General features: G+C 46.1%; 1 protein-coding gene across 2 annotated transcripts; it reads left to right on the top strand.

Annotated features, from left to right (window-relative positions):
• Positions 1–3300: 3300 nt before the first annotated feature.
• Positions 3301–16016, top strand: UPK1A (uroplakin 1A). 2 transcript variants are annotated; one of them, XM_083512376.1, is made up of 8 exons: positions 3301–3437; positions 9561–9662; positions 10285–10485; positions 10939–11013; positions 12543–12650; positions 14282–14461; positions 14661–14744; positions 15636–16016. In XM_083512376.1, the coding sequence occupies exons 2-8, from the start codon at positions 9600–9602 to the stop codon at positions 15678–15680; spliced, it is 756 nt and encodes a 251-aa protein (XP_083368502.1). In that variant the 5' UTR covers positions 3301–3437; positions 9561–9599; the 3' UTR covers positions 15681–16016. The 2 variants fall into 2 exon arrangements, with proteins under 2 accessions (XP_083368502.1, XP_083368503.1); XM_083512377.1 differs by lacking the exon at positions 3301–3437 and adding an exon at positions 7844–8735.
• The last annotated feature ends 2811 nt before the right edge of the window (positions 16017–18827 follow it).

The following is an 18827-nucleotide window of genomic DNA, read 5'->3' as shown; positions in this document are numbered from 1 at the left end:
ACATATCATGGGTTGGGACATTTTGCACATTCGCAACCTTAGATTCACACTGCAGTACATACATATTAGTTCTAAGGCTAGCATTTGCCAACACTGCCCCATTTTGCTTTATCTGGCACTGGTCTCCCACAAAATTTACTTCAAAGCCTGCTTTTGCCAAATCAGGAATGCTCAGGAGATTGTTTTGCAAACTAGGCACACACAACACATTCCTGAATGTGTGTCCCAGCTGTGGGAACACAACCTCCCCCTCACAAACCACATTAGCTTTCTGGCCCGTAGCAAGACTTACATGTTTTTTGTTTGAAGCCCTAGCATCAGTTAGCAATCCTTTTCTTTTACAAAAGGTTTGAGAAGCTCCACTGTCCAGAACCCACAGTTCCTCATTTTCTTGACCATCTGCAGACACCCAAGCGGTAGACTCTCTCTGCTGCCTCCTGTGTTTCTGCTGTTTTTGTTGTTTCCTCGGGCAGTCCCGAAGCAGATGTCCACTGGACTTGCAGCAAAAACACCTTTTTACTTTGTTGACCACCGGCTGGTCTGCAGCAGCTCCTCCTGGCTGTTTCTCCAGCTGCCGACACCTCTGCTCTTCCCGGCTGTTGTTCCCTCTGGGATGCTCCAACAGCTGGGCTGAGGTCATCTTTCGCTCTGCACGCCTGTCCTCCTCTGCATACAACCGTCCGGTCACGTATTCCAGAGTCAGCTCATCAGTCTCTACAGACTCGAGGGAGTTGACCAGCATATCATAGCTGTCATCAAGGGAACTCAGGACTATAAAGACTTTGTCCTCTTCCCCCACAGGCCTCCCTCTTAAGGCTAGCTGCTGGAAACAGCCTGTTAGGAATTTTAGGTGGTTTACCAGGGAGTCCCCCGGTTTCTTCCGACACCGGTACAGTCTTCTGGTTAGTGTTATCAGTGAGCCAGCTGTCTCTCGCACATGGACAGCCTTGAGTGCATTCCACGCCTCACTTGCCGTCACCTTATCAGCTACGTAGACTAGCTGGCTGTCGTCCACTCCAAGGATGATCGTAGCCAAAGCTTTCTCATCCTTTTCAAGCTGGGCCTCTGCTAGTGCCAGCTTTTCATCGTCGTCCTCATCCTCCTCAGGGGGCTGCGGTGTAGTTTCCACCACCTTCCACAGGCCCTCACGCTTGAGGAAGTGTTGCATGCGGACCGACCAGGTGCTGTAGTTCGTGGCCATCAGCTTCTCCAGCAACACGCCAGTTCTGGACTGCTCCATCCCTGCAGCTCACCTCCAGCACCCACGGCTAGATAACTGCCACCTGTACTCTTGCGCAGCGGAAGCGTGCTGGGCCCATAACCCTGTCGCATATTCCACGCGGCGTTTTCAGCAAAGCACTAAGAGTTCCAGGTTTTTCAGTGCAGTCCTTTTTAATGTGAGCTATTTACAGGCATTACAAAAGAAACAGTCCATACAGAGTACTTACAAACGAATACTCTCCACCACAGCACCACCACACTACAGCACAACCACCACACCTCCTGTTAAACAGGCTTTCCTTTTTAAATCAGGTGATAGCCAATTACACTAATCACACTCCTGCTGAGTCACTCTGACCCAGCAGAGTATTGCATCATCCTGTTGAAGCCTGCAGACTTATCCAGTATCCTGCGAATCCCAACACAGACCACACTAGCTTTTTTTCTTCAGCCCCATTGTCAAAAACAGTGAGGCAAAATCACAGGCCCTAGACTAAGCATTTTAAAGGGGATTTTAAAATATAAATTTGAATGGGAAATTCGTGTACTGTACTGTACTAATGCCATATTATGACACTCATAGGCCCCAGCCCATGGCTTTGTTGCTTGATAATCTGATCTGGTCAAAATGGCATCTGTTTCTTTTGTCAAGGTGAGGAGATAATAAAATCCAGGGCTAAGTACAGATTCATTCTGCTTCCATGCCACAAGGACCACTGTGTAAGAACCTCTGGACTGGTCTATTTATTACAGTATAAACTCATACCCTTCAGCATTTCTCCGATGAAAACAAGGACTTCCTATTCCCTAATCATGATAATAATAATTTTAATATTTATACCTCACCCATCTGACTGGGTTGCCCCTGCCACTCTGAGCAGCTTCCAACATATATAAAAACATAATAAAATATTAAACAATAAAAAACCTCCCTATTCAGGACTGTTTTCAGATGTCTTCTAACTGTTACTTATCTCCTTGGCTCAGGGGGTCACATAACTTCATACCCCCCAAAACTTTTCTGATGTAAATGTGGGTGTCCTAAGGGAAAGTGGGCCATTCCGGGATCAAATCAGAAACTAGGATGGCTTCTGTAAATCCAGGACTGTCCCTGCAAATAAGGACACTTTAAGGGTCTGCAAAACTATGCTATGGACATGAACAGACGTCATCAAATATTTGCATCACGTTCCTCAAATATAATCCTCTGTTTGGCAGGTTATAAAGTGGGGTGGTTTTGCTTCAAATTTGACCAGACTCACTTACATCTGCTGAAAATAAATGAGGTGGTTTTAGCACCACCCCAAGAGAACTGCGACAACATCCCAGTCTACTCAAAGCTCTTCAAATGTGTACAGAGTACAGAGGTGGTGAACAACAGGGGCAAACAGTTGTAAAGGACAAGAGGCACCGTCAACAATCAATCTCTCTTCCCGGGGAACTCTGGGAATTATAGCTTTGTGAGCTGGGGGGGGGGGATAGGGGTCTTCTAACAAGTATTTTTAGGATTAGACCCATAATCTGCTGTTTCAAATCAATGCTCAGATTCAGCTGACGGCCATTAAAAATAAATGCGGTTTTCAAAACTGCTGATTGAGTTGCACTTATCCCTAAATTGGATTGTGGCTGCAAATAGGTATGTACATTTATTTATTGATAGAATTGCCTGCCCCGTTTTTCCATTAAAAAAGTAAAATGCTCAAGGCAGCTTGCAACGAACACACACACACACAAAAACACATCTTCCCTGCTTAAAAACTCAAGAGAAAAAATAAATAAAAGCCAGGGCTGTATCCGAATAATAAAAGAACATTATTACTAAAAGCGATCAACCTCAACCCCTTTAAAAAATGAACCTCACAATTTCATTTCCACTCTGCTTGTCTGCCAGGGTGTCTTGCAAGCTTTCGAAGGCTCCTTACAAGGGAAATTCCCGTCCCCAGCTAACCACCCGGAGGATCCAACTATGTGATAGCTCTGGTCAGTCAGCCTTTTCCTGGGTGGGGCATCAACCAACCGAGTGGCAGAAAACAGGTGGTAAAATCTCTCCTCCCCCCCCCCGGTCCTTCCTGCCTCCAATCCAGAAAATCCAGTCCAGTTTTCTGACCCCCCCCCCCATTCCCTACCCACTTTGCCTGGGCAAATATATAAAGGGCAGCCTTAAGATTGTTGCACCTTGCAGAACAGGATACAGCTGGCTTGTCTGCAGCTAACAGGTGAGTGGAGGTTGTAAGCCGGGAGGTTTTGAGGATGGAAAGGGGCCCATTGCTGTCTTTCAAAACTGCAGTCCCAAACTGAAGAGCTGTGATTGTTTCCATGTATGTGTTATTGTTGTTTAGTCATTTAGTCGTGTCCGACTCTTTGTGACCCCATGGACCAGAGCACACCAGGCACTCCTGTCTTCCACTGCCTCCCGCAGCTTGGTCAAACTCATGCTGGTAGCTTCGAGAACACTGTCCAACCATCTTGTCCTCGGTTGTCCCCTTCTCCTTGTGCGCTCAATCTTTCCCAACATCAGGGTCTTTTCCAGGGAGTCTTCTCTTCTCATGAGGTGGCCAAAGTATTGGAGCCTCAGCTCCAGGATCTGTCCTTCCAGTGAGCACTCATGGCTGATTCCCTTCAGAATGGATAGGTTTGGTCTTCTTGCAGTCCATGGGACTCTCAGGACTCCAAGTATGTACCCTCCAACATTGGGGACATCCCAATGTTTATCCAATGCAAATAGGGACGTCGTAAGGAGAAGTGGGACATTCCAGGATCAAATCTGAAACTCGGACGGCTTCTGTAAATCGGGGACTGTCCCTGGAAAATAGGGACACTTAGAGGGTATGTGTGTAGAGTTCTTATCAGTGGTGACTGTCTTCTGATAGCAATGTCCTTCCAGAGCGGTAGCCATTGCAGGGGAAAGCGTGGAGTCTTGTGGCACCTCAAGACTAAGTTTTTGTGGGCAAGATGCATCTGATCTCTTTAGCTGAGTTACCTCAAGTGGGGCCATTTCATTTGTGCGATGAAATGGATCCTTCCAGAAATGGTCAACAAGGCTTTATTGCAATCCAGCTAACCTTCTCAGTCTCACACAAAGAAGATGTGCACATATATTTGCAAAATCTCTCCCTAGTCCTGTTTTTGTGCCTCAGATTCACCATCAGTTTCCATCCAGGTGGCTGAGAGGAGTGTGGTTCTGTACAAACCATACATTTAAAGTATGTTGCTTTCCCCAAAGAATATTGGGAACAGTAGGCTGCCCCTCACAGAACTACAATTCCCAACACCCTTAACATACTACCATTCCCAGGCTTCTTTGGGAGAAGCAATGTGCTTTAAATGCATGGTTCATACGCAGCCGAAGTGTGAGGCTGGTGGCAAATTACTAGGTCTGTGGTACAGAGGATTGAAGAAAAACAACAGAGGCTAAACTTCAGGATGGCAATGGAGAATATTCAATTCTCATTCAATGAATTTATATACCAGGCTAAGATGTGCACGGAAATTGCATCTGTTAGTGAATATAACATTTAGAAATGCATTATATCTGGGGAGATTGCTTTGCAAAACTGCATGCAAAAATTGGTATATTAGAGGGGGAAATTGCCAATGAATTTTCATGAAGACTGTAAAAAATCAAATCACAAACTGATGTGGAGAAGTGAACTTAAGTTTGGAAAAATGAGAAGTGTAAATTTTGAAGGATGCCTGCAGTTCACATATTGGTTTGAAGAAGCATAAATGCACCTTTAAATGTTCTATATCTGGTTCAGTGCTTATCATGTTGATAAGAATATACCCCAAAATTTCCATTGAAATGATGGTATTTGGTGATGTAGCGTATTTTTGAGAAGCTGTCTGGAACATAAAACCAGTCAAGAGAACCTAGAGGCAATTACTGCCTGGGAGTAGACACCATAGAGCACAATTTGTTTTACTTCAGAGTAAACACACAGGAAGGGTGTTTGTTTTTAAGAGAGAAAATGGCCCGCAAAACCAGCTAAAATTCACAAACTGACTACAATGCACAAAGCGCCTCTGAAATGAAAATAGCCAATATTTACTAATTTCCAGGTGCTGAACATTAAAATGACAATAAAATGTGTCAATTGGTTCCTGTTTAGGAGATACAAAGATGGTCATGCCTTGAGTGCATAATTTCATTTGGCAGCACTGTATTCTTTGAAGAGAAACACGTAATATCTTTAGGTGCCAGGCAAAAACATTTCTCTTCAACCGGGCATTTGGCTGATTAACATTCTATGGCTTTTGAAACGTGCTTGCTTGTTTGTTTTTGCTTTGTTATGTATTTTGTATTCTCATTTTGTATTTTTCCGTTGTGAACCACCCTGGGGTCTTCGGATGAAGGGTAGTACACAATTTTAATAAATAACAAGAACAATAATAAAGGCAAACAGCCTCAAACTCTCTCTTAAGAAGGAGGGCAGTCTGGGTTTCAGATACTTGATTCCAGCTAATTAGGCAACTCTTTGACTAAATGCTTCTAGCCAGAATGCAAGTACCTCCAGAATTCTTAAATCCATTTGCAACCCAGTACTGATTTGGGGCTATTAGTTCTTGGTAGGGCCATAAGGCAAGGTGAACTGACCACCTCGGGCGGCATGGTCCACAGGGGCAGCAGATCTTGTCTCCAAGGAATGCATTGCTTGCTGCTGCTACAGCGAAGGTTTCAGCATGCTCCTTGGAGGATGGACCTGTCGCCTCCTTGGCAGCCCATGCCACCTCGACAGTGACCTCTTAGCAACTAGGAGGCACTGCTGATCTCCTCCCACCCCTAGGGAGAAGGTGGTGGGGACTGCCCTCTGGGGTCTCCTGGAGTCTGCACCCATCTGCACAATTCAAAGTGTTGGTGCTGACCTTTAAAGCCCTAAATGGCCTTGGCCCAGTATACCTGAAGGAGCATCTCCACCCCCATCGTTCAGCCCGAACACTGAGGTCCAGCTCTGAGGGCCTTCTGGCAGTTCCCTCACTGTGAGAAGTGAGGTTACAGGGAACCAGGCAGAGGGCCTTCTCAGTAGTGGCGCCTGCCCTGTGGAACGCCCTCCCATCAGATGTCAAGGAAATAAACAACTACCTGACTTTTAGAAGACATCTGAAGGCAGCCGTTTAGGGATGTTTTTAATGTTTGATGTTTTATCGTGTTTTTAATATTCTGTTGGGAGCTGCCCAGAGTGGCTGGGGAAACCCAGCCGGATGGACGCGTATAAAGAATAAGAATAACTATTATTATTATTATTATTATTATTATTATTATTATTATTATTATTTTCTGGCATGTTCCTGAGCAGGCCTTGTCCCCTCCATGCAATGACCTTTGATTTCCTTTTCAACCATTGGGTCAGGTTGATTTGGTTCCACCACCCCTTATTCTTAGCATAGATCATTTTGTAGTTCACCTCAGGTGCCAAAATGTCTTGGGTCCTTGGTAATGCTTGGAAGTTGTTTGGCTTGGTTTGGTGGAGAACCTAACTGGTTCTCCTTCCCACCTTGAGTGCTTTGACTTGGCTGGAAGGTGCCCTTGAACTCTGATCTTGCTCATCTGAATGGAGGACAGAGAGCTGAAGGTTGCCAGTTGTACAAAAGTAAAATTTGCATTGGTTGCTCTACCCACGCTTGTCTCTGGCCCTGCCCACTGCTGCATATGGCCCTTGGAAGGTTGCCCAGAAGTGAATGTGGCCCTTGGGATAAAGAAGTTTCTCCACTCCTGGATTAGATGATATTTGGCCTCTGATCTTCATCCCCTCCCATTAAACAGAAGGATGTATGAAGAACCCTACAAGATTGCACCCAGGTAAGGTGTCCTTGTGTTCTACTGTGCTGAGAACAGCCTTCCAACTGAAGAGCCATCAGAGGACAAACCTCTGTCCAAGGATAGCTCTCCAAGCCAAGTCCACAAGAAGGGAGATCAAGAGGGGTCTTGTAGTGGCTCATCAACTGTTAGCAACATCTGGCCATCTCCCTGGTGCCATGCAATACCAAAACTGGTGTTTCCCTCTTGGAGAGGGAGGGTGTGGCAATGTGTGCTCTGCATAACAGGTTTGAGTGGCAGAGCGCTGGCCTGTTCACCTTCCTCTCCCTGCAAAACAACTCTGGAGGAGGCAATGTGGATCGCCAGGAATCCCTGCAATGCTGTCCTGAGGGTATAGCTAACTCCACCAGTTAGACCTGCCCTTTGTGGAGCCAGCTAGGCAAGAACTGGTGCCTGGGGGCAGGCGCTCCCACACTGGAAAAAACATACACACACCAGACCCAGCCAGGAACTTCCTCTTCCCTTCAAATCTCTTAAGGACTTAGGTTGTTTGGCTCCATATATACCCTGACTTTATCCATAAATTTGGGGCAGTTTCTTTTCTTTTTCTAAAGACTGTCCCATCATACAAATCCCTGGTCTGTTAGGTCTTAAGATACACAAGTTTGCATTTTAAATTAATCTGAATTTCTGTTTGGCCACCAATTTTTTTTTTTCTGGTTCTGAGATGGGTGCCATCACCTGGCATCCTTGCATACCCACCTCAGCTTCAGCACCCTTGCAGAAGGTCCAGGGCTGATGCCTGGCATGAGTTCCCTTTAAAAAAAAAAAAGGTTTCAGTATTCTAAGCAGTTCCAGGCAACTGAATTAAATTTTGTCCTAGTTTTTCACAATTGGTCACTCTCGAGCACTGCACACAGGCCTCTGGTACTATTTTAGAAACCTGATTTTCCCACATTCTAGAAAATGCAGGGTTAAATGGTTCTGAAATATCTCAGGAGACACCATGAGTCCAGGAGGCAACACAGGACTGTTTGCAAAAGGTCTTTCAAACAGCCTGATATTGTTGTTTGAAGCTCTGATTTTCAGGGGTTTGAGGATCAATGCTGGGAGGGAGAAATAATTTTCAACTGAAACTACTGCTAAAAAAAATTCCCCACCACTACCTCCATTTCAACAGCTGTTTCAATGGAAGCTGCTTCCTCTTCCTGGAACAATGTGCATTCCTTCACCACCAACTAATGGCCAATTGAGTGTGCTTTCCTCTAGTAAAGGAACCATCAGGAACTCCCTTTAAACTCCTGATGGGTCCTTCGAAGCTTGCCCAAAATTGAAGCCTGTGCTGCAGGTTCCCCATCCCTGCTGAAGAGAACTGTGATTTGCTCCCTATCATGAAGCGCTTTTCCTGTGCAAGATGGGTCAGGAGTGGTAAGTTCACTCCTGAACACCAAATCTGATCCTCCAGACCAAGGTTTCCCAAACTCCAGCTGTACTACAACTCCCACCATCCCTATCTAGTAGGACCAGTGGTCAGGGATGATGGGAATTGTAGTCCCCAAAGGGTTGGAGACCCAAGTTTGGGAAACCCTGCTCTAGACCTTTCTATCTGACCCTTGGGGCACCTCCCACTGGCCTTGCTCCAACTTCTCCTCAACTGTTTTTGCTGGTTAGGATGAGTTCTTGAATGCTTCTTTCTCACCTGGGTGGAAGATAAAGAGGAATGTGTGAGTGTGTATAGAAACTGGCCTACTGCAGAAAGGTAAAGTTTACATTTATTGGTCTGCTTATTTTTGCCTCTGTCCCCACCCACCACTAGCATGTATGTGGCCCTTGGAAGATTTCCAGAAGGGATTATGGCCCTCAAGCTGTCAAAGGTACCCTCCCCTCCCTCCCACCTGAGACAGGTAGCAACTGTTCCTGTTTAGGTCAACTGAGTCTTGAGTTCCTTGATAAAAGCCACTGAGTTGATTCATTGGAGTAAAAACATAGTGGTGTGTCTTCATTGCAAAGGAAGTTTGGCCTGAGCTCTTCTGACTCCCAGGAATGTTGTGGAGTACCCTAAAACCTACGTATTTGAGTCCATACCTATTGGCTCAGTTACCTGCCTCCAGACACACTTAAAATAGAAAACAGTTACTTCTCTTCTTATTGTATACAAACTGTTAAAACAGTGAAACATTAAAATCGATTTCTAAGAATGGAGTACAAAATAAAACTTGTAGTAAAACTCAACATTTCGGCCAAAAAGCTCACGTCAACCCAAGAAGTCAGAAATGCCATAATCATGGCCAAGGTTGAAAAGACTCTCATCCCAAATGCTGTGTGGTCTAACCTGGTCCTTAGATCCTTAGATCCTTAGATCCTTAGATGGTCCTTAGATCAATCTTGCCATTTGATCTTCTCCATCTCTGCACGCTGTTGGGTATGGATGTTTTGGAAGGAGCACTGACCAAGCTGGCTTAAGCGTTTCTCCTCTATGCAAACTGAGACAGGAGTGGTGGAAGCTAGCCATAATCCCAAGTTGTTCCCACTGGCTTTTCAGAATCACCTTCTTATTTCTTTTGTGCTTTTCCATCTTCTGCAGAACCTCAGCAGCTGTTGCAAGGAACCTTTCCTGGGAAACATGGAGGAGAAGAGCTCATCTTTTGTCGTGGGGCTGTTGGTGATGGGCAATGTGATCATCATGGTGAGAGTGCTGAAGCTACCATGTTTGTAGGTAGAAGGGGAACCCCTGGGTTTTTTGGCTTGGAATCTGGTGTCTTAACCTGGGGCACCACAGCCCTGCTAGCAGAATTTGTGTCAAAGGGGAACTGGCATAGCTCAGTGGTGGAGCACCTCCTTTGCTGATCAGAGGTCCCCAGTTCATTCATCTGCATCTCCAGTTAAAAGGTTGAAGGAACAGATAATGGGCAAAACGCCTGCTGGAGAGCTACTGCCAATCAAAGTGGAGAGCATTTGGGCTGTGGGCCATTCCATCTGCAGGTCCCCAGATGTTGCAACATCTGGGCACCCACAGTTGGCCCAAATGCTCTCTACTTTGGCCCTAAGCCTTGACCTTTGATCATGATGGCTGAAGATGATAGGAGTTGGACAAGTCTGAGGATTCAAGGTTAGGGAAGTTTGGGCTCAATGGACAAATAGGGTTGTATCCAATGCCAGTCCTGCTCAGGGGAGACCCATTGAATTTAATGAGGCAGGCCCATTATTTCATTGGGTCTACTCTGAGCCATACCCTGCTGGCTACAGCTCCTATTTTGAACCTCCCACAAGGCAGCTTGCTATATCACAGCTTTCTCATATTTACGCAGCTTGCAGGACTGGCCCTTTACGCGGAGTCTGTCTGGGTAACAGCTGATCCCTACAAGGTGTACCCCATCATGGGGGTTACAGGCAAAGACGATGTCTACGCAGGTGCCTGGATCTCCATCTTCACTGGCTTTTGCTTCTTCTGCGTGTGCGTCTTTGGCATTATCAGCCTTGTGAATGGCAACCGCCTGATGGTGTTGCTGGTGAGTAAAGCAGGGAGGAGGAAGGGACTCTACCGAATGCCTATCTTCCCCACTCCCCATCCCAGCTGGAATCTCCTGCCATTCCTTAGCAGTGTTTGGGGGGGACAAGCGATGGAGTCAGCTTTGACACGCTTCCCCTTCTGGTGGGAAGAGTGCAAGATTGCTGTGGGTGACAATAATGGAAAACTGAAGGCACCTTGAAAGAGAGAGCTGTGGTTCGTGATGTGTGTTCCACCTTTCCCTATGTAAAACTCAGAGAGAAGTGGGGCTGGCATCAGTATTTTCAAGCAGGGCTTTCAAAACAAACCCTCAAAACTTCAGTTTGGTCTCCCCAGAAGCCTCTTTGTCTCCAGCCTTCATGTTCTGCCTTGGGAAAGGAAGGTTGGCTTGCTAAGGCCCTAGCGGTCAGCAGTCTCCCCACCTGCTTACCTGGTTCTTTCTCCTTGTCTTCAGTATCTGGTGCTGATCCTGGTTGTCTACTTATTTGAGTGTGCTTCCTGCATCACGTCCTACACGCACCGTGACTATGTAAGTACAAGCAGACCAGGGAGAGTCGCCCAACTGTGCCTGCCGCTGGCCGGAACTTGGCTCTGTCCAGTTTGAGAGAAAGGGTGGGCCTGTGTCATATTTTAGCCCAGGGTGGTAAATCTCCAGCCCACTAACCCGCAACATAATTTTCAGGTAGTGGCTGTATCACCACAGGGAGGCGACTGGGCTGAACACCAGCAAAGGCAGAGCAGTTTTAATTCTTATCACAGCACTGGGCTAAGCAGAGAAATGTTAGTCTCTCTGCTCTGTCCAGCACTATGATCAGGAGGAAAAATCACCCAGTCCCTGCTCATCAGATGATCAATCTAATGATTGGGGAGGGGGGAATAACCTTCCCTTAGCTAATCAACAGTGTGTCTTCTGTGTGTGTTTGTAGCGAGCACCCAAGACACAACCACATGTGACCTTTGATATTTCATTGGGGGACTTTTCCTTTGTTTTTGTTTTGTTTTCCTCCCTTCAAGTTCCAAGACTCTGTTTGTCCTCCTGGCCTTGTGATCCTTCTTGGAAAAGCCCAGAGCAGCCACAGATACTGTCAGTAGTGCTGGTTTCATTCTGCAAACTGAATTGCACTTGTCGCACTTTTAATCTGAGAACCAGCCGCCCAGTTTTTGGCCTATGCCCTTTGTGCATAAGTGCAAAGCCCCCATTTGGATGGACCATTGCCACATGGATGGCGCAGATGAGACTAATGCACTGGACTGGTCCTCTTGAAGCATCCTCTGAACCAGCCCACTGTCTCTTATGAGCCTAGGCTTTGCCAAGGGGGGGCAGCTGCCCCCTAAATAAAGTAAATAAATAGAAATACTTAACTAACAGCTCAGTTCTGCCCCCTCCCTTCAACGTAAATCCTGGCTACTCCCATGGTCCAGGTAGTTAGCATTTCAAGCGCTGAAGCCTTTACAAAGAGGTTTTACAAGTAAAGCTAAATTAGTTGGAGTTACTTTTTACGTGTCCCAGTTAGGCTGCAACCATGGGAGCCAGATGCGTATATTCTTGAAAAATATCAGAAGTAAGTGGGCTGTTACGTTTTTTAAAAAGTCTATTTGGCCTAATAAACTAAACACCTTAAGTGATCCCATTTCTCTCATTGTAGAGAACCAACAAAACCTAGGGTCACATCCATACCACCCATTAAAGCACATTTATAGCACTTTAACAGTCATGGCTTCCTTGAAAGAATCCTAGGGAAATTAAGTTTACTCCTCACAGAGCTTAAATTCCTGGCATCCTCAACAAACTACAGTTCCCATGATTCTTTGGGGGAAGCCTATGATTTGTTTTTGCCTAATCCCATGATCCCCCATGATAGTTTTTTCCTAACCCCATGCTCATTTTATGGAACGAAGGCCTGTCATTTTTCTTCTCTGCCAGAAACCATTGTGCCATGCATTTACACAATCCACATTCTTTACAAGCAGATATGTTCAGAACATATGGGTCTTGTAAAGGACGTGGGTGCTGGGGAATGTGGCTGACCAGCATTCTCTCTCCCTTCCCCACCCAAGGTGGTTTCGAATTCCAAGCTCATAACAAGACAGATGTTGGCCTTCTACTCGGCGGACACTGACCAAGGCCGGGAACTCACCCGCATGTGGGATCGTTTCATGATGGAGGTAACCTGCCCCTTCCCAAACTACCACCTCTGGGTGGAGCAGAACTGCCAAGAGCTGACCAGCTTATTGTTGTTGTTGACAATAATTTGCTAATGCTTCATCAAGCAGCCCAAGAGATGTTGCCTTGGCATGCTGAGGCTGGGGAATCACAGTCTTGTAGCGTTGGAAGGGACCATGAGGGTCATTGAGTCCAAACCCCTGCAATGCAAGAATATTTCACCCAATGTGGGGCTAGAACCCACAACCCAAGAGTCTCAAGCTATCCCTCAAGGAGCCTGTCACCCTCCTAGGCTACCAGTTTCCTCATACTGGTTGAGGCTGATGTGAGTTGGATATCAATATCTGGAGGGTTATAGGTTGCCCACCCTATGTCCACATAATCTTCTTCCTGCCTACCTCCTAATATAGGAACCTACCATAAGCGATGGGAGCATCGGAGCATAGCACATCCATGTTTCTGAAGGCAGTGGTTCTCTATGTACATGCAAAGTCTAGATCTGCTAGGAAACTGATTTCATGTTCGTACAAGGCCCTCTTGAATAGGAACTTGAGAAGCTGCTTTATGCCTTTGGGTCAGACTCTTGGCTCTCCTAGGCTTTGGACAGAAGTATTTGCCTTCTCATCCCCTGATCATTTCCACTGAAAACTTCCGGGATTGCTTCTGGGCCATCTGCATACACGATGTGTGTCAGCTCTTCTGCAATCGACTGCCCTCCATACATTTTGGACTGCAACTCCCATCATCCTTGACCATTGGGCCATGCAGCCAGGGGCTGATGGGCATTGTAGTCCAACAACCTGGAGGACACCAGATTGGAGAAGACTGACATTTGATCTTCTTCTGAACTGCAGCCCTTCCCAGATATTTCTAGGAAGCCTGAACAGAATAGCCTCTCCCCATATGAACCAACCCAGACCCTGCAATCATCATGTGAGCCCCTTCTTCGTGTGCCCCTTCCCAGAGAAGTCCAGAGGGTGGCAACATGAGAATGAGCAGTGGATCCCCGGTTGTGGAATGCTCTCTCCAGGGAGGCTCACCTGACACCATCATTATACCGTATTTTTCGCTCTATAAGACACACCAGACCACAAGACACACCTAGTTTTTGGAGGAGGAAAACAAGGGGGGGGGATTCTGAATCTCAGAAGCCAGAACAGCAAGAGAGATCGCTGCGCAGTGAAAGCAGCAATCCCTCTTGCTGTTCTGGCATCTGGGATAGCTGCGCAGCCTGCATTCGCTCCATAAGACGCACACACATTTCCCCTTACTTTTTAGGAGGGAAAAAGTGAGTCTTATAGAGCAAAAAATACGGTATATCTTTAGGCACCAGGCAAAAACTTTCCTCTTTAACTAGGCCTTTGGCCTTTAACTGTCTGTGGCCTTTCAGAAGTAGAAGGGATATTTTTAATGTATTTCGTTAAAACCAAGAAGAAATGTATCTGTGTGGAGTTTTTTTGTCTATTTGGTTGGAAGTCACTTTGAGTTGCTTTGGGAAAGATAAAGTGACTAACAGATTCAATAAATAATAATAGCCAGGGAAGGCATAGCAAACAAGCAAGGGGTCCTCTGCCCAAATAGCTACTGCAGTACGAGGTGTTAACACTAACTGGGATGCTTTTTCCACCTCCAGCAAAAGTGCTGTGGCGCCAATAATCCCATGGATTGGGTGAACTACACCTCGGTCTTCAGAAGCAGGTACCCTGAGGTGGTGGCCCCTTGGCCCTTCTACTGCTGCAAGCGTGATCGCAACTTTGTCATGCTCAACGAAGAGGGCTGCAGACTGGGTCACGTCGACTACATCCATACCAAGGTACTGTGGTCCTCAACACCCTTCCCGAAGTTGCCTCCCATTCCTGGGCATCTTCATGAGAAGTACAGAACTGTCTGCCCTGGAGCGAAGTCTCCCTCTCAAGGTCAAGACAGCCCTCCTTTTTGGCCCCCGGGGGCAATTGTGGCACTCTCAGCATCTCAGGGAAGATCTCACTGGCTCTCCTCCCTTCCTCCCTTAGGGCTGCTTTGAGCACATCAAGCACGCAGTACAGAGCTACGCCTGGGGAGTCTCTTGGTTCGGCTTTGCTATCCTCATGCTCACGGTGAGTCCTAACGAAGGTCTTGTTTGGGGAGGAGGTGGAAGGAATTTGCTGCCACCAGATGTGGGGATGGCCACCAGCTTGGGTGGTTTTAAAAAGATGACTAGACCATAGAGGATGGGGCTGCCAATGTTCACACCTAGTCATGATATGCCTCCGATTGCCAGTTCTTGGGGTCTGCAAGCAGGGAGAGTGCTGATGTAGTCATGTCTGGCTTGCAATCTTCGCAGTGGCATTTTGAATGGCCAATGTGACAACACAATGCTAGACTAGAAGGGCCTTTGGCCTGATCCATCAAAGCATTTATGTTCATGAAGAGAGTCAGTGGGCTTCTCTACACAACTTATTCACCACTCAACCTGATTTGCTTGCACAAAGATCTCATTTACATTATGCTGTAATGTGGAACACTTAATAACTCCTAAACTCAGCTGGATTTATTTTCATTATGTTTCAATTCCTGTTATTTCTCCCGTTATTTGAAAAAGAGAAGCACGTCCTTGTGTAATGACTTCCTTGTTGTCTCTGGTTCACAGTCAGGATTAAAATATTGCGTGCATGTTTGACAGTTTATGTGTAAAAGAAATGATGTGATGGGTTACAGGATCCTATATTTAAGTATGTTGTGTACACAGCCCTGTGCAAGCCACCTTGAACTCCTCAGAAGAAGACTTCAAACATGGGTGGCCAACCTTTGGCCCTCCAGATGTTGCTGAACAACCCGGTCATCCCCAGTCGGCATGGCCAATGGTCAGGGAAGAGAGTTGTAGTTCTGCAACTTCTGGAGGGCCAAGGGTGTGCCGAGTAAGCATGGTGCAAAAGAAATTGTAATGACATGGTTAAGGGAGGGTGGGTTGCGGTCAATTTTGCCATACGTTGTCCTCTCTTCCACAGTGCCCTGTTGTTCTCCTGGCTATATACCACTACACTACAATGTGAGGAAGCCCAGCTGCTCCAGCTGAATTTGCCCTATGATGGGGAAGGGTGGAGCCATCTTCCTACACCTCAAGGCAGGGCACAGCATCCTGATTCATCCTTGCGAGGAACCTCCGTGGGGTTTCCTTCTATAGTCACACTGCACCATAGCATGTTCTGTAAGGCTGACTTGCTCCCCACAAACTTGACTGTGGTGGCTGGTGTCACTGCCGGACACCTTTAACTCTGCCATCCTGTCACTCAAGTGTCCTTTGGAGGAATCTTCCTAACCTTCTTTTGTGAAACTTTTTTTTTATTAAAAAAAAATGTACAATAAATATTTGAAATCCAGAAAAGGTACTCTGTCCGTATGTGTATATTTTCTTTTTGAGAACTATGGCATTTAATCTGGCTTGTTCACTTACTGGAAGGTGATTGAGGAAACAGGCAGCAAAAGGTAGGCGGGGATCCACTAACAGATCAGTGCAGTAGATCAGCAAGGGCTTTCCATTTCCAGTTGCTCTAACAATAGCAACAGCAATAGATCTCCCACCACTTAATTGTATAGGCAGATCACCCCTAGGGATGTCAGAGAATTCCAGTGGAAATGGTAGCAAAAATTGCCAAGGTTTGCTTATTTGTGGCACGTCCAGATTGGAAAGCAATCCAAGGAATAGGATTGGTACTCACCATTGTTGCTTTCAATCTGCAAATGAGACTTAATTGCTTGTGTGTGTGTGTGTGTGCGTGCGCACACACACACATCTGCATTGTGTTTCATTTGTACTGAACGGTAAAATTCCGCCACAGTAGACAGCAAGATGAATATCAATAGCTTTTGTCAGAAGCAGAACTGCAGCAGAATGAAAGCACAGGTGCATGTGACATAGGATGGCACAGAAAACGATGCCTTTTTCACATCCCTCGTCACCACAGCACACCGATTTAACAGCCCTATTTATCCACCTTCAGCTAAACCGGAACCTGGCACTCAATTAAAAAAATATTTTTTAAAAATAGAAAACCTAAGTGGGTGGGGATGATGTACCAAACTGGAGCCAGCCAGGTCCCACCTACTCCCAGTTTGAAATTGAAGTTAGCAAAATGAATGTCCAACTTTATTATACAACTGGTCTTACGGTTATATTATTTCTTCCCTTCACTTTTGTTTCTCCCTTCCCTGCCCTGAGCAGAAAACCACATCCCTCTGAGGGAAGAGGCATGACTCACTCGATTACCTCTTTCCAAATTCCTTCTCCTCTCTTACTTTCCCAGGATAGATGCTGTGACATGTCTTTGCCAAGGAACTGTGCTGGCTGGGGGCCCAAGCACCACCAAACCTGCATACACCACAGCCTCAACCCCTCTGAGCCAGCTACAAAGTTCACAGTGTGACCCTGGGCAAATCACCATCTTTTATCCTGGTGGCTGATAGGGTAAAATGGAGGGAGGGCGATCAGAGAATGCCACCCTAGGCTTCTTTAAACTGGGTTTCACCTCGTGTATTCTGCATTTGGTGACTGCGGCAGCTAGCGTTAATGGGCATGTGTGAACCTGCTATCACAGGTTGTAAAGACCGGTGCTAGAACTTCCAAGTCGCTTCCTACAACAAGGGCTGTCTAGATCATGTGTGAATCAGTCCTCCAGTTTTAGAAATTGTTTTTCTAATGTCACTCTTTGGTAGCCACTTCACAGCTTGCAGCAAGGCTAGGCGAGTAAGAAAAGAAGTACAACACTGTATCATCAGAGCTCATTTTGTGCCAAATAGATGGTTAAAGTAGGGAAGGGCATTTAAGGCATGTAAGCCCATGGCTTCCCCCATAGAATCATGGGAAGTGTGGCTTATCCCTCGTGGAGCTACAATTCCCAGCACCATTAACAATCTACAGTTCCCTGGGTTCTTTGGGGCAAATCACACACTTTAGATGTGTTGCGTACATGCAGCCTATGTTCTAAACACACATTCGTCATTAAAATAATAATAATAATAATAAATGACTGCAATGGGTGAAAAGGCTAAAAGATACTATAAAAAGCTCTCTCTGGATATGAAACTAGCCAGCAGACTTTACAAAACTTTAAACAGCATGAAAATTCATCCCCGTTGACCTGGGAAACTGCCCAGAGAGGAAACATCTGGGTGCGTTCTAAAAATAACAGGTGTTCGTAAGACAGCGCATGAAGGAGCATGTGTTGAACATCACAAAACAAAAACCACCAACTACCAAGGGCACATAGACAGCAAATCCTGGAAGTCATCCACAAGAAAGAAGAGGAATTGAGATGGTATGGCTTCCTTCTTCTTCCCCTTGCAAATGGCCTTGACTTCTGGTCATCATTGGGCCTACTCCTCTCACCATATATAGTGAAATAGATGTTGAGCTGAGGAACCCACCACTTAGCCTCACTGTTTGGTGGTGGTGTGTAGGAAACAACTATGACCAACCTCCTATTTCACCCTCAACATCCGGAATTGATAAAAGGAAACCAACAGCAAAATTGAACTGCGGCCAAGTGCCACTGACATCCCTGGTCTATTGGTGCAAATGTGTGGATGGTGTCATATGGTTTAGTCACCAGATTGTATTGGACCTGGGTGCATTTGGGTGGAGACAGGAGTTTCTTGTGCCTTTTTGGCTATTTCTAAAGAGAAAGGGATGTTCGTGTCTAGCTTCTGGATTGGTATGTCCTCTGAGCAGATAACTTTGGTTGACGTGGGCCCAGAGGCAACCCCTAGGCAGGCTTGAGGCCTAGTGACCTGGTTGGTGGTGACCCATGACAGGGGCCTTTTTGGTGGTGGTTCCATGTTTGTGGAACAGCCTCATTAGAGAGGTTCATCTGTCTCCCACATTCTTAACCTTTAGGAAGAATCTAAAAACATTCCTGTTTACCCATGCATTTGGTGGCTGAAAGATCTGGCAACCCTGAAATTATAAACTGCAAGAGTACGTGGTTGTTTTGGGAGGCTTTCGACTGGTTTTTAGAAGGTTGTTTTTAGAAGTTTAAATTGTATTGTATTGTTGATGTGTTTTTCCGCCCTGGGCTCCTTAAAGTGCAGGATATAAATTTCAGTAATAAGATGATGATGATGATGAAGATGAACACGACCCCAAACGACACAAGCCCTGTTTCGTCCCATCCGTCTCCTTGCGAGCAGAGAAACCACATGCC

This window comes from Podarcis liolepis, assembly GCF_965112155.1.
Source record: "Podarcis liolepis genome assembly, chromosome: 7".
NCBI lineage: Eukaryota > Metazoa > Chordata > Lepidosauria > Squamata > Lacertidae > Podarcis > Podarcis liolepis.
This window is presented reverse-complemented; position numbering and strand designations above follow the sequence as displayed.

What these genes read in the sequence shown, in the direction of transcription:
- UPK1A (XM_083512376.1), top strand. Translation starts at nt 9,600, where the DNA reads ATGGAGGAGAAGAGCTCATCTTTTGTCGTGGGGCTGTTGGTGATGGGC. An exon ending in CCTACACGCACCGTGACTAT is followed by an intron (nt 11,014 to 12,542) that starts GTAAGTACAAGC and finishes TCCCCACCCAAG; the next exon opens with GTGGTTTCGAATTCCAAGCT. An exon ending in GGGATCGTTTCATGATGGAG is followed by an intron (nt 12,651 to 14,281) that starts GTAACCTGCCCC and finishes TTCCACCTCCAG; the next exon opens with CAAAAGTGCTGTGGCGCCAA.